The 13990-nt window shown below is 41.5% G+C and overlaps 1 protein-coding gene across 1 annotated transcript; it reads left to right on the forward strand.

Moving 5' to 3' along the window:
* The first annotated feature begins 4280 nt into the window (after positions 1-4280).
* On the forward strand, positions 4281-11748 carry serpine2 (serpin peptidase inhibitor, clade E (nexin, plasminogen activator inhibitor type 1), member 2). The gene is made up of 9 exons (XM_029715664.1): positions 4281-4608; positions 6656-6945; positions 7337-7564; positions 8348-8545; positions 9342-9540; positions 10164-10261; positions 10640-10726; positions 10862-10945; positions 11199-11748. The coding sequence occupies exons 2-9, from the start codon at positions 6684-6686 to the stop codon at positions 11234-11236; spliced, it is 1194 nt and encodes a 397-aa protein (XP_029571524.1). The 5' UTR covers positions 4281-4608; positions 6656-6683; the 3' UTR covers positions 11237-11748.
* The last annotated feature ends 2242 nt before the right edge of the window (positions 11749-13990 follow it).

The following is a 13990-nucleotide window of genomic DNA, read 5'->3' on the forward strand; positions in this document are numbered from 1 at the left end:
AACAGTTTATATTTGACATTGAAGTAGGCCTATGTATGTTACTGTAACTAGGCTACCATATTCCCACTGGGGGCACAATGGTAAAATCAATGTTTCCACATTTCCCAGTGGTTGTAATTGTATTTTCTCTACAATGTTTCAGAATTCATGGGCAATCCATCATCTTTAGGTTGGGGGAAAAGTTGATGCAAAATATTGTTGAATTCAAACGTTCTGCTGACAGGTCAACAATGTGCCATTGCTTAATCCTATAGAAACTGACACAAATCCTTTTCCAGATACATCAGAAATTACTGCTAAAGATTAAAACATCCTGCCAACATAGTGGTAGTTTATGTAAAATATTTGAACATATAGGTCGTCTACACAGTATTGTAGTGCGATAAGATTGGGGCATAATTGTCTATTTAATCTCAGAGCCTATACCAAGGCAGGACATAGAAACCGAATAATATATTTAACTAAATATTGAACAACAATTCATCTTTTGCATAGTGTGGGCTGTAGCGTTTATCCTAATTTTAAATTGTTTAGAATATACAATCAATCTTTCTGAATGCATGGACCGGTACTCGCTATATACCCTTGGTAACATGCTTGTTTAGTTTGAAAAAGTCACTACAAAATATCAAAACATTCTGCGCACACTACAGAAATGGGATCAAAAAATCCATTGCTCTTTAAGAAACTGCCTTGGCCTAATTCCAATCCTTTTTTAAATTATACTGCAAATAAAGAGCGTTATTGGCGCCATAAAAGGTATATAGAGGGTGTTTTCCAGGCGGGGTTTTAATGCTCGTTCACACGCGCAGTTTTATGACAGGTCTTATTTATAACGAGAATGTATTGTTTTCGCCAGGTTTATACAATATTTGTGTGCGTGCGCAGACTTTTCAGAAATGGTGCACTCAGAAATGTAATGTGAAATGTACGCAATGGTTATAGGTTCCAACCTGGGCAGAGGAGCAAAGGCTCTGTCTGTGGGGTCTATTAAAGGGAAGGATAGCGAGGGCAACAATATCTCCTGTAGATATAGAGTAAGGGTCTATTAAAGGGAAGGATAGCGAGGGCAACAATATCTCCTGTTGATATAGAGTAAGGGTCTATTAAAGGGAAGAATAGCGAGGGCAACAATATCTCCTGTAGATATAGAGTAAGGGTCTATTAAAGGGAAGGATAGCGAGGGCAACAATATCTCCTGTAGATATAGAGTAAGGGTCTATTAAAGGGAAGGATAGCGAGGGCTCCAATATCTCCTGTAGATATAGAGTAAGGGTCTATTACGGGGAAGGGCAGAGATGGCTCCAATATCTCCTGTAGATATAGCCTACAATAGAGCACATGTTATTTGCGTAAATGACAGCAGTCTGCAGGCAGGATCTGCTTTGCTTCTAGTTACATCAGCCTTAAGAGCTGGACATGCTTGCATAACCACATACACGCTGCCATAGAGTTACATTAGAAGTGCCCATCCAAGAAGGCTCAAGGTCGTTGGCCGCAGATAAAATGACGTCAAATCACTACTGTAGCTTTGATTGGACTGATCATGACAACATCATACTTTCAAAATCTTAGCTAGCAGTCATCATCATGAATCAAGTTGACAATCTACTGGGAATATACTTTTTAATCCTTGTCATATGAAGAGAAATTATAGATAAAACATATCTGTGCTCATTGGCCATTGGACATAAACTACACAAGTTGGAAATTGCAAATTCAGCAATGAGTGGTTTGGAAGGAATCAGTGTCAAAGCAATCACTAGCCTGCTATTCAGTGGAGTGGATGTGTGGTCCCAAATCTGGGATTAAGGGTCTCTTTTCCAAGGTTAAAATGATAAACATTCAACATTGGCCATGCTGTCAATGAAGCATAATTTGTGCCCGCTCAGAACAACTGTTAACTCGGAACTGCAAAATCTGACTTCAGTGAGTTCAAGACAACTGGGAACTGGGGAAAAACGAACTCCGACTGGGAAAATACGTTTTGAGCGGTCATCCAACTCGGAATTGTAAATCCGGAACTCGGGCCTCTTTCAAGAGCCACGACCTGAAGATCACTGACGTCATCATGATTCGACATAGTTTTTTTCAGTTCCGAGTTGTCTTGAAATCACCATAAATCAAGAGAATGCCAGACTTTGATGATAAAGTTTGATGACAAAATTTGCCCACGAAGGACCGCTGCGCCACCTTCCTGTTCAAGTGAGCACAGCACAACAAGGTGAGGCCAAAAATGTATTGTATGCTACTGCATAAATTATGTAATATGGCAGGGAGATATGTATACTGTAGCTAAGAAAGTAATACTAAGTGTATGTTGTGTAGTAAACTGTTAGTAGCCCACGTGCCTCACCCTAGTAATTTGGTCTATTTTCCCCTCTTAATTTTGCCTACTGTTCTGACTTGGTGGTACACATGTAGCCTATAACCTGTTTTAGAGAAATGCAATCATCGAGCGTTGGACCAGAAACCGAAAGGTTGCTAGATCGAATCCCCGAGCTGACAAGGTAAAAATCTGTCATTCTACCCCTGAACAAGGCAGTTAACCCACCGTTCCTAGGCCATCATTGTAAATAAGAATTTGTTCTTAACTGACTTGCCTAGTTAAATAAAGGTTAAATAAATAAAATAAAAATCGAATTTTGTAAGAGCTTTCATTGTCTGCTTATATGCCCCCTTAATTTATCATACGGTTCTGACTTGGTGTACAGGGAGAACACTGTAAGAACGGCCCATGTTCTGAATTCTGTCCATGTACATTTCAAAAGTGCTGAACAAATAGTTATATTGACTACATCCGTCCTAGCTCGCTCATTAATGTCTTTATCGAAATTACGGCTTGCCTCTTATCCGCTTGTCGTCCCCTTATGCCATAGTTTGTACATTTCAATTGTCAGTAGAAACCACATTTGTTTAAGCAAGTCAGCCATATAAAAAAAAAATGTAAAGGCAGTAAATGAGGCTGAATTAACTGTTTTGCTAGCAGACAAGGCCAGGTGTAGCAGTGGTAAGGTGTTGGGACAGCTTTATGTAGACCCTAAAAGTTTGTGGGCACCGTTTTTCACCGTTCTAATGAAATTCATGTATTGTTTAGTGTTGTGTTGTGTACTGTAGTCGCGGTGCTGGCATGCATCCCCCCCCACTAAGATTTACATGCTAAAATCGCCACTGTGTACCTTCACTCTTAATTAATCTCCTGTAACTCAACACACCATACATCCACTAACTCTTTAAAAAATAATGTGTGTGTTTGTGTGTGTGTGTGTGTTTTGGGGCACACAGGTAAACAGAGGCACCAGGTGGTCCTTTTGTCCTGCCAACAGTTATTTGGGGGACCCATACAGGGGCCACTGGGGGAAACTGACTTACAATACAAGCTGTCTTCCAATGTCTCCATAGTGAGTGTTGGAGAGGTGGAGTTTGAATAGGCTACTTATAACTTTATGTTACAAACACTTTCTCTTCTGGGTATGAAATGTCATTGCGGGGTGAGCCACTCCCTTGTCTGTGCTTTTCTGCAAAAAAATTACATCCATTGTGGTATGGTCAAATTGACCTGCACAGTTAATACACACAACTTTATTTTGTCTTGTCAGACCTTTCAGAAAGAAGAAATACAAGAACATTTGATTTCAAAAACTCTATATTTAAGAACTATTTGTTGAACATATTTCCTTTCTCCCAAACAAGCATTTTCTGTTTGGAGCTCATTTTGGAGTGTCAGAGATCTGCTGCTCTCACACTGAGGAGAAGCTTGGGAAAGCTCATTTTCACCCAAATATAATTATAAAAGTGCAACCAGAAACAGTCAAAACAAAATACATCAAAGACACTTGTTTATTTTGGATCTGTGTAAATATCTATACACATGAAAGCCTCGGGGTCAAAATGACCCACAACATCAGGTTTGTATACAAAATCTACACGGACATTCCAAAACATATCAGTGTGTCCACATTTTGAGGTTAGGTTCATGACCCTAAATTAGTAAAAGTAATTTAATTTCATGTAGAAAAATAGATTAACTAGTGTTTTAGACAACTCAAAAGTGGAAATGGGTTAAATTTACCCACATAATATGAGGTTAATAGAAATGAGTAAACGAAATTAAGCAAATGTTTAAAATAGGACACATATCACATGCAAAACGCTAAATTAAATGAACCATTTTGAATCCCAAATGGTAGGCTAGCAGTTATAAAACAGTTATTTTTAACCGTGAACTATCAAGGAACTATACTATGGCGTGCTCATGTTCGTTGTTCGTTAACATGTTCGCTGTCACTTCCTGTTTACAGTAGCCTACTATACACTTGCAAGTTGTCACTTTATGCGTTATTTTTTCTTCTCTCAACAACCGTTCTCCGATTCGAATTTGATTGTCGGGAGGGCGGAGTTCAACTCAGTAAAACCCTCCATATCGTAACCTTGAGTGTCAGACAGCACCTTTACCTTTGGGACAAACATCGACGGAGACCTTGTGCCTGACTGTTCACTCTACTGGTAACTCGAGAGAGGCTGGTGTCGTATTCATATTGCGTTACCAACCGGAACTGTTTTATGCTCAAATAACGTTTTTGGATCATTTACATCCAAACTATTCAGGTAAGGATCTGTTATCTCCACATGGAGACGCGATATACAGTTTAAAAATGTATGTAGGATATGGCAATGTTACTATGTTTCAGGCTAGCCTACGTCGTATGTACAGTTGGAGAGATGAGTGATGTGAAGCCACATTGTTGCCAGCCAGGGTGGACGAATATTCAACTTCAAGTGCAATGCTTCAAAGTGGATCTATTCTAATTAAACCAGTAAACAATGGTCATCATTGGTCAACACCTGTGTCATATTCTCATTTGTCTCGACTTCACGGTTAAACGTCATGTACTGTTAGCAAAGCCCACCACATTTCCAGAACTGAAATGCAGAATTAAACTGCTGTTGATTTATTTTTTTCAATCCATGGATAGTGTTTCTCAAAGTAGATGTCAAGGTGATTTAGTTGGCTGCTTGTCAACTAATTTATTTATTCAAATTTCCAGACTGGCATCCTTCACTTTTGCAACCAATTTTTATGAATAGCCTACAGTAGGGCAGGCTTTAGCCTACATTTTACCAGCCAACACACACACAGCTCTGAAGGAGCTCTGTTTACAGTCTGTCTGTACATGTCTGAACTGGAGTTAGTTTAATTAACTTGTAGGGAAGAGGCGGGTGGGTTGTCACCAACCTTAAATACCTCGGCTGCAGGAGGCTATGACTGAGTGTTGTTGATAGTTCCTGGTCAAGATCGGGCTTGGTGTTGGGTTATCTTGTTCTGTATCACAGTGAGTAGCCTACTGTTCCCAGGGCTTTTGCTTTTACAAACAGTTTCACAACAAAGTAACTGTGATGAGGATTAAACATCCTAAGGAATGTCAGAGAATCCCAATGATTGGCTTGATAGACCGCTGCACCACTCAAGAACCCTAAGGCACTGCATCTCAGTGCTAGGGGCGTCACTACAGACACCCTGGTATGAATCCAGGCTGTATCACAACTGGCCGTGATTGGGAGTCCCACAGGGCAGCGCACAATTGGCCCAGTGTCGTCTGGGTTTGGCTGGTGAAGGCCGTCATTGTAAATAATAATTTGTTCTTAACTGACTTGCCTAGTTAAATAAAAATGTATTGATATAGGCCATATGTAGAGACAAACTCCTTACTTATATTATTTTTTATAATATAATTCACCCACCCCATCTGTTTCTCAATCTGTTCTTAGACAATGGTTGTCTGGGTTTTATTGCAAGCTGTTGCATAAAGCCAGTGTTTCCACAGGAAGGAGGCTAGAGCTGATGTAGTCTTCTAAAAATTGCTGTAAGACTTAATATGAACTATAGAAAGATTGGCAATGAGGTGCCAATAACAAGACTTAATATGAACTATAGAAAGACTGGCAATGAGGTGCCAATAGCAAGACTTAATATGAACTATAGAAAGACTGGCAATGAGGTGCCAATAGCAAGACTTAATATGAACTATAGAAAGACTGGCAATGAGGTGCCAATAACAATACTTAATATGAACTATAGAAAGACTGGCAATGAGGTGCCAATAGCAAGACTTAATATGAACTATAGAAAGACTGGCAATGAGGTGCCAATAACAAGACTTAATATGAACTATAGAAAGACTGGCAATGAGGTACCAATAACAAGACTTAATATGAACTATAGAAAGACTGGCAATGAGGTGCCAATAACAATACTTAATATGAACTATAGAAAGACTGGCAATGAGGTGCCAATAGCAAGACTTAATATGAACTATAGAAAGACTGGCAATGAGGTACCAATAACAAGACTTAATATGAACTATAGAAAGACTGGCAATGAGGTACCAATAACAAGGTAATTAGTGCACTACTTGTTACTGGTTTTTGGTGCTGACAGTGTCCATTAGTCATGTTTAGACAGCATGACTAACACTTCACTTGACAATGGTGATACTAAGGCCAGTGCCATAGGGGCACAAGACCTTTCAGCTCCTGTCAAAACCATAAGGAACAAGAACATGCAAGATTGCTCTCTCTGTTTGGATTGTGGTGAACCACGTTGAGTCATAATCCTACGTACAAATGACTTCCATGACACTCTCTCCTCTTCCAGGTGTGTGAGTCAATTAGTGAGACCTGAGATGGGCCTCCCCTCGTTACTGTGCCTGTGTGTGCTGGTGACCCTGTGTGGCCACCGAGAGGTGCTCTCCCAGGCCCCCTCCTATGGCGAACGGGGCTCTGACCTGGGGCTCCAGGTATTCCTGCAGGTGGCCCGCTCCAGACCCCAGGAGAACGTGGTGCTCTCCCCCCACGGCGTTGCCTCCATCCTGGGCATGCTGCTGCCAGGCGCCCATGGAGAGACCCGCAGGCAGCTCCTCACAGCACTCCGCTACAAGAAGAATGGTAAGACCCTCAATACTAGTCCTTTCATAGCCTCATCCAGTGTCTCTCATTAAAGGGATACTGCAAGATTCTGCCAATTAAACCACTTTTCTTCTTACCCAGAGTCAGATGAACTCATGGATACCATTTTTATGTCTCCTTGCAACATGAAGGAAGTTAAAAGGTAGTTTTGCGAGCCAATGCTAACTAGTATTAGCACAATGACTGGAAGTCTACAGGTACGCTAGCATATGCTACTGTACTTGTAGACTTCCAGTCATTGTGCTACCCAGAGTAACAACATGATGACTTGAAGGACATGCCTTCCAGTCATTCTCCTACCCCGAGGAACGACAAGGTTTTCAGAAAATCCCCAAATATCTCATTGAAATTCCCCAACTCTTCTTTCCAGGCCCTTATAAGATGTTGAGGAAGCTCCACAAGACGCTGACAGCCAAGTCCAACCAGGACATCGTGACTATCGCCAACGCTATGTTCTCCCAGCAGGGCTTCCCTATGGAGGAGGCCTTCATGTCCTCCAACAGGGCCAACTTCCAGTGTGAGAGCCGGACCTTGGACTTCACTGACACCCAGGTGGCTGCAGCCACCATCAATGACTGGGTCAACAACCAGACCAAAGGTGAGCCTCCAACTGGAGACAAGCTTACTGTAGGACAGTGTTAAAGGAATTTTATACCTTGATGATAATAATCAATAATCAATTCGCCTTGACTAATGCCCAAGGTTTGTAAGACAATGGGTTAAAATAATTAGGCAAGGACTCAGCTTTCTGCAAAAGGTTTCTGTAGCTTTATTCATGAGAACGTTCTGCCGTCAGGATAACAAAACAGTCATTATATAGTTCTTGCTTACTTACGCACATGCATTTACACACAATCTGTTGGTGACCTGCAACCCCCATAAACTTCTCACACTGTTTATCACCTTCTGGCTCAGCCTGTTCCTTTCCTTCAAGGTTAGGAACTCTCTGAAGTTTTACTCCCTTGACCATCTGCTTCTCTATCTCTCTATACTAATTGCATACACACATTTCTTTCCCTCTCCAGTGGTTCCTGGACTTTCCGGAACTAATCAGACCAATCGATCCCTACATTGATCATTACATTGATTATTCATTAACCCTGCTGTATGACTAATAATTCATCATGGTTTATTGATTCATTTACCTTTATTAGATAATTCTCTTATCAGACAGTCAATTAAAACATTACCATAGATCTCTACTGGTATGTAATTAGGCTACATTCATGTAGCACCAGACTTCATTTCACTAGGTCTTGTGGGGATTTTACATTAAATGGGGGTAACTAACTTGTCCTATTCAATTCATTGTTTATTTTGGTCAGTGTGTCATTTGTTTTGGAATCATACATTTTCCTGACTGCTGTGTTCTAATTTACAGGCCACATCCCCACTCTGGTCAAGGCAGACATGTTGGACGGTGCTCTGACCCGCCTGGTGGCCATTAACGCCATCTACTTTAAAGGCCTGTGGAAGTCCCGCTTTCAACTGGAGAACACCAAGATAAGAACCTTCAACGCGGGAGACGGCAATGCATACAAGGTCCCTATGATGTCCCAGCTGTCGGTCTTCAACATTGGTGAGTTCTGCTCTGAGACCTAAGACACCACTCTGAACCCTTCTGACCTGCTCACTGGGCTAATATTCTGACCTGTGTGTGAAATGATATACTGTAATAGTCTGCTGTAGTTAGACCACATAATTCCATCTTGGCTGAAGTTTAGCCTGTTAAGTGACATGGATAGAGTTTGTCATGTTGGCCTAAGAGTAGTCGAGTGGGGTATTTATCAATGCCTTACAGTTTCAGGACAGAATAGCTACTCTGGACTGTCTGGGATTATTTCCCTGACATGCCTAGTTTATTTTTGATAATAAATTGTGAAAGCCTCATGAATTAATCATTACTCTTGGGAGTCATATTTTCAACCTCCATTTACAGGGTAAATACTATAGAGCAACACATTTGGCAAGCCTATTTCTCAGACATAATTGACAGGTTAAATCACTTTTCTGTGGGTTGATATGAGTATAATGGGAACCATATTGTTGCTTTATGACTACACATGGAGTTCAGCTTTGATGACTTGTTTTATGACTGTTTTACAGCATGATTGTACATGTTGTTGGATTGGTATCACTGTGGTTTTGGCGTCTTTGTCTTGCGGACCACATCCCTACCACAGATTGTCCTGGGAACCAACAAACGTCATGCTTCTCATTATGCAACTAAAGCCAAACTAGACTAAACTCTTTGACATACAATATTCATGTCACTATAGAGGAGAGATATAGTATCGTCATAAGGGTGTTAGACCAATAATGCGGTAACACTTCTTAGCCTACGGTATGGATACTCCTGACCCCTTATCTCCTAGGTCTGGCCAGCACACCGCAGGGGCTGAATTATAAGGTAATTGAGCTACCGTATCACGGCAACAGCATGAGCATGCTGATCGCCCTGCCATCGGAGGAGGACACGCCCCTAGGTGATGTCATTGCTCACATCAGCACAGCCACGGTACAGAGCTGGACCAAGCTGCTACACCAGAGGAAGGTCCGCCTGCTGCTGCCCAAGTAAGACCCAAACACAACAACCCACTCACTGGTCAAAAACCCTTACCCAGGATTCTGTTCAGTAGGACGCAATGTCCTGAACACATTGCAGGTAAAAAATATATTGTATAGAGCTGACATTATTGCCCACTACATGACAGAGAAGCGTGTCTGTAATGTTGCACCCCAATGACCAAGTAACTTCCAAGTATTGTTGCAGGGACAGGTCAAAGACAAGACACACCCACTCCTGGCTCTTATTTTAATAATATTTAATGAACCTTTGTTTAACTAGATGAGTCAGTAAAGAACAAATTCATATTTACAATGAAGGCCAAACCCTCCCCTAACCCGGACTACGCTGGGCCAATTGTGCGCCACCCTATGGGACTCCCGATCACGGCCGGTTGTGATACAGCCCGGGATCGAACCAGAGTCTGTAGTGACACCTCTAGCACTGCGATGTAGTGCCTTAGACTGCTGCACCACTCGGGAGCCCTATGGCCAGGAAGCACTTCCTATCAGCAAATAACACACATGCTAACACTCCTAGCTTCAACATTTGTGCTCTTTGTTATGTGTATGAAAAGTCTTCACTAATTGGTGAATGAAATGGTCATTACGTCATTGGCCTGTGTGTGTAGGTTTACTGCTGAAGCCGAAGTGGACCTGCAAGCCTCCCTCTCAGCCCTGGGGATAACAGACATATTTGATGAGGGCAAAGCCGACTTCAGACACCTCAGTGAGTGGCACTGGGATCATACATAAAAAAAATCACATAGAACTGTAAGGTCTTCTTTCTGACAGTGTATCAACCAACCATTGGTCTCAGTCTGGCTTGACACAATGATGACTGGTGCTAATATATGAAAACATTGTTGACTGTTTACTGCAATGAGAGCTCCAAATAGCCATGATTCATGTCTAGCTGTCCTGTGTGAAGTGGCGAAGAGGAAAATAACATCTTATGCTTCTAACAACTTCTGCGGGCTTTCTGATATTATGGACCAGAATTAACGTGTGCAGACTTGTTGTCCTCTAGTGCCACCCAGTGGAACATTGTTTTTATCAAGGGAACTTTACAGGACTTTAATATTTTGTCATCTAACTTTTCCCTCAGGTACAGAGCCTGTGTATGTATCTAAAGCGCTACAGAAAGCTAAGATCGAGGTCAATGAGGATGGAACCAAAGCAGCTGCTGCAACGAGTGAGTGTTTGTTGGTTTAGTCATTTTGTGTTTGTATTGAATTGAGCTGCGCATCTGTGTGGATATTCTCTCTGAATATTAAAGATAAGGTAGGTTGAAGACATGTTTTGATTTGTATTTATCCTTTTCCTCCAGCTGCCATCTTAATGGCCAGGTCTTCTCCACCTTGGGTCATCGTAGACCGACCCTTCCTCTTCCTCATCCGGCACAACCCAACAGGTACAGCATGCTGTCTGTCTGGCTCTCATTTTTCTGTAACTTTTAGAATGTACTCTAATCATTTCAAAAGACTGACATCCTCTTTGGCAAAGATCACAAGTTGTTTATCTAGCTGTTGTGTAATTGAAACGACATACATCGGGAAGAAGGTCAGGTCATATTCTGTCTTTGTTTTTCTTTCTTGATGACATGCATGCTATGTTCATTTCCTTCTATATGCTGTAGAATTACTTGTTGTTTCCTTGGTCCTCAGGTACGATCCTCTTCATTGGCCAGGTCAATCAGCCTTGAGCTTTTCCTGCCTGCAGATATCCCTTTCCCTGGAATGTGCCTTCCGAGCTTCAGAATAATACATTAATATACACAGCACACACTTCCTTGCTCACATGCAAACACACCCATACAATACACAAACACAATTCACACTCATACTCAGACTTGTATTTTTGCCATCTGGAGATTTGTGTACAATATGGACATATTATGATGCTATTTGTTTTAAATGTTTGCATTTGATTTGACTTTTTCTATGGTCCATAATATAGTGTTCTGCCAATGAGACATTTCTGTAGTTTTAATTATCCTTTGTATACTTTCTGGAGTACTTGCTACCTTTTTTATATGAACCTGAATGTCAAACGTGTATATTATATGGGGTACATTTCAGTTTGAATTAATGTTATTGGTGGTTTTACATGTTCAGTTTCAGATTAGAAAGTTACACTCCAAGTCACTGAATTCATTTAGCCACTCAAACCCATGTTTTGATATGTCAATCATTTGCATTAAACTCTGTTTGAGCACTCTTGTACTTTTTATTCAAATGGAATGTAACAATTACCATCTGTTATTGAGGTGGATGAGTTGGTATTTGACAAACAGAACAAATTGAGGGGTGTGCCTACATAAACATCCTATCTCTTGTATCAATCAAATATACAAAACATTCCATAAAGTAAATTAATATATTTATATAGCTATATGTAAAGGATACCTTCTATTAGGGAAAAGTACCTTTGGATGTGCAAGTTGACTGGGGGAGATTCTCATTTGGGAAAAAGACCGTCCTCCATCCTCTCCTCCATGACCTGAAAACAACTCAAGTTGGTGAGTGGTCGAGGAGAGTGTCATTTAGTTAGTAGGCGAATGGAGGAGTGTCCTTGCCTCCCACTGACGAAGCACACGTGAGGTAAAGTTTTGCGAGCATGGAGAGGTTAGAAATAGGCAGACTAGTAAATTGGGCTAAGGAAAAGAAGGTGGGTATTGAAGAAAGTCTATCCGGGTGTTCTACAAGCAGTACAGCGGATGAAGGCACGGCATGAGCGTGGTGAACGGATAGACATGGTTATGGACAGCGAAGGAGAAAAACCGAGTGCAGTGGGAACATGTGTGTTGAAGTACAAAATATATTCTGCTGTCTGATGGCTCAGAAATTGAACCTGACGAGAGTGAGAATTAATTACCTGTGGTGGTAGGTGTGGTGAAGTCCGAGCCTCACCCCGATGGTCATGCAAAGGATGATTCGGGCACAGTGGAAGTTACATTTTTGGAGAAAGTGGATACATGCCTTTTGGCTGATCCATATGTAGTCTTAGGCTGGGTAGAAAAGAAGTTGGGTACTGTTGAATCGGTGAAGGTAGTTCAAAGTGGACTTGATGATTTTCTGTGTTCCATCCATAGGGAGCGGGCACTTCGTGTCACGTGCCTAGGGACAAGACCTGTGACTTGCTTTGCTCTCCAGACAGGGTGCCTTTGAAAGGAGTGATTACTGGGGTGGTGTTAAGTGTTGAGGTGGAGCAACTGAAATCAAAAATTCCCTATGTCTGTGACGCCTGCCGTTTGGTGCGACACAGGCCCGGTGGCGAGCGTGGTGAAACTGAGAAGACACTGTCTGTCCTTTTGAGTTTGGAAGCAGTCTTTACCTGATAAAATCAGTTATCTCGTGAAAGCTTTTGTGCCAGAACCACTAAGGTGTTTCAGATGCCAAGTTTATGGTCATGTTGCAGCAGTGTGTAGATGGAGATTCCAAGATGTGAGAAGTGTGCAGGAGGGCATGTTACAAAGGATTGTGTAGTATCGGTGGAAAAAACTGGGTGTCAATTGTGGGGGAGCCCATGTTGCTGGGGATTAGAAGAGAGATAGGTTGTAGTTGCCAGGGTCAGAGTAGAACAGAAGGTGTATGCTGAGGCAGTGAAGAGAGAAGAGGATGATGAGTCAAGGGTGAGCAGTAGGCCTAGGGCAATACAGAGTGATACAAATGTGTGCTTCAGTAAGGTTGGCTTCTTAGCATTCATTGCCATGATTATCAACTGTCCCGCAGAAATGGAATGTAAATCACAGAAAATAGATGTTTTGGTGGCAGTTGCTAATAAGTACTTGGGTGTACTAGGTTTTACTGCAGTAGAGTTACAAGGTGTGTTGAACAAGAGTCCCGTCCTCCCAAGCAGTCGGCCTGGCGAAGGGTCACTTAGGGTCAAGGTACTGGCATGGGGTGGTGATTTAAAAAAAAATGTAATAGTGGTATATAGATGTAGGGTTAGTTGGTGGTATGTAATAGTGGTATATAGATGTAGGGTTAGTTGGTGGTATGTAATAGTGGTATATAGATGTAGGGTTAGTTGGTGGTATGTAATAGTGGTATATAGATGTAGGGTTAGTTGGTGGTATGTAATAGTGGTATATAGATGTAGGGCCAGTTGGTGGTATGTAATAGTGGTATATAGATGTAGGGTTAGTTGGTGGTATGTAATAGTGGTATATAGATGTAGGGTTAGTTGGTGGTATGTAATAGTGGTATATAGATGTAGGGCTAGTTGGTGGTATGTAATAGTGGTATATAGATGTAGGGTTAGTTGGTGGTATGTAATAGTGGTATATAGATGTAGGGTTAGTTGGTGGTATGTAATAGTGGTATATAGATGTAGGGCTAGTTGGTGGTATGTAATAGTGGTATATAGATGTAGGGTTAGTTGGTGGTATGTAATAGTGGTATATAGATGTAGGGTTAGTTGGTGGTATGTAATAGTGGTATATAGATGTAGGGTT

This window comes from Salmo trutta, chromosome 26, assembly GCF_901001165.1.
Source record: "Salmo trutta chromosome 26, fSalTru1.1, whole genome shotgun sequence".
In the NCBI taxonomy this organism is placed as follows: domain Eukaryota; kingdom Metazoa; phylum Chordata; class Actinopteri; order Salmoniformes; family Salmonidae; genus Salmo; species Salmo trutta.

What these genes read in the sequence shown, in the direction of transcription:
- serpine2 (XM_029715664.1), top strand. Translation starts at nt 6,684, where the DNA reads ATGGGCCTCCCCTCGTTACTGTGCCTGTGTGTGCTGGTGACCCTGTGT. An exon ending in GCTGTCGGTCTTCAACATTG is followed by an intron (nt 8,546 to 9,341) that starts GTGAGTTCTGCT and finishes CTTATCTCCTAG; the next exon opens with GTCTGGCCAGCACACCGCAG. An exon ending in GTCCGCCTGCTGCTGCCCAA is followed by an intron (nt 9,541 to 10,163) that starts GTAAGACCCAAA and finishes CTGTGTGTGTAG; the next exon opens with GTTTACTGCTGAAGCCGAAG.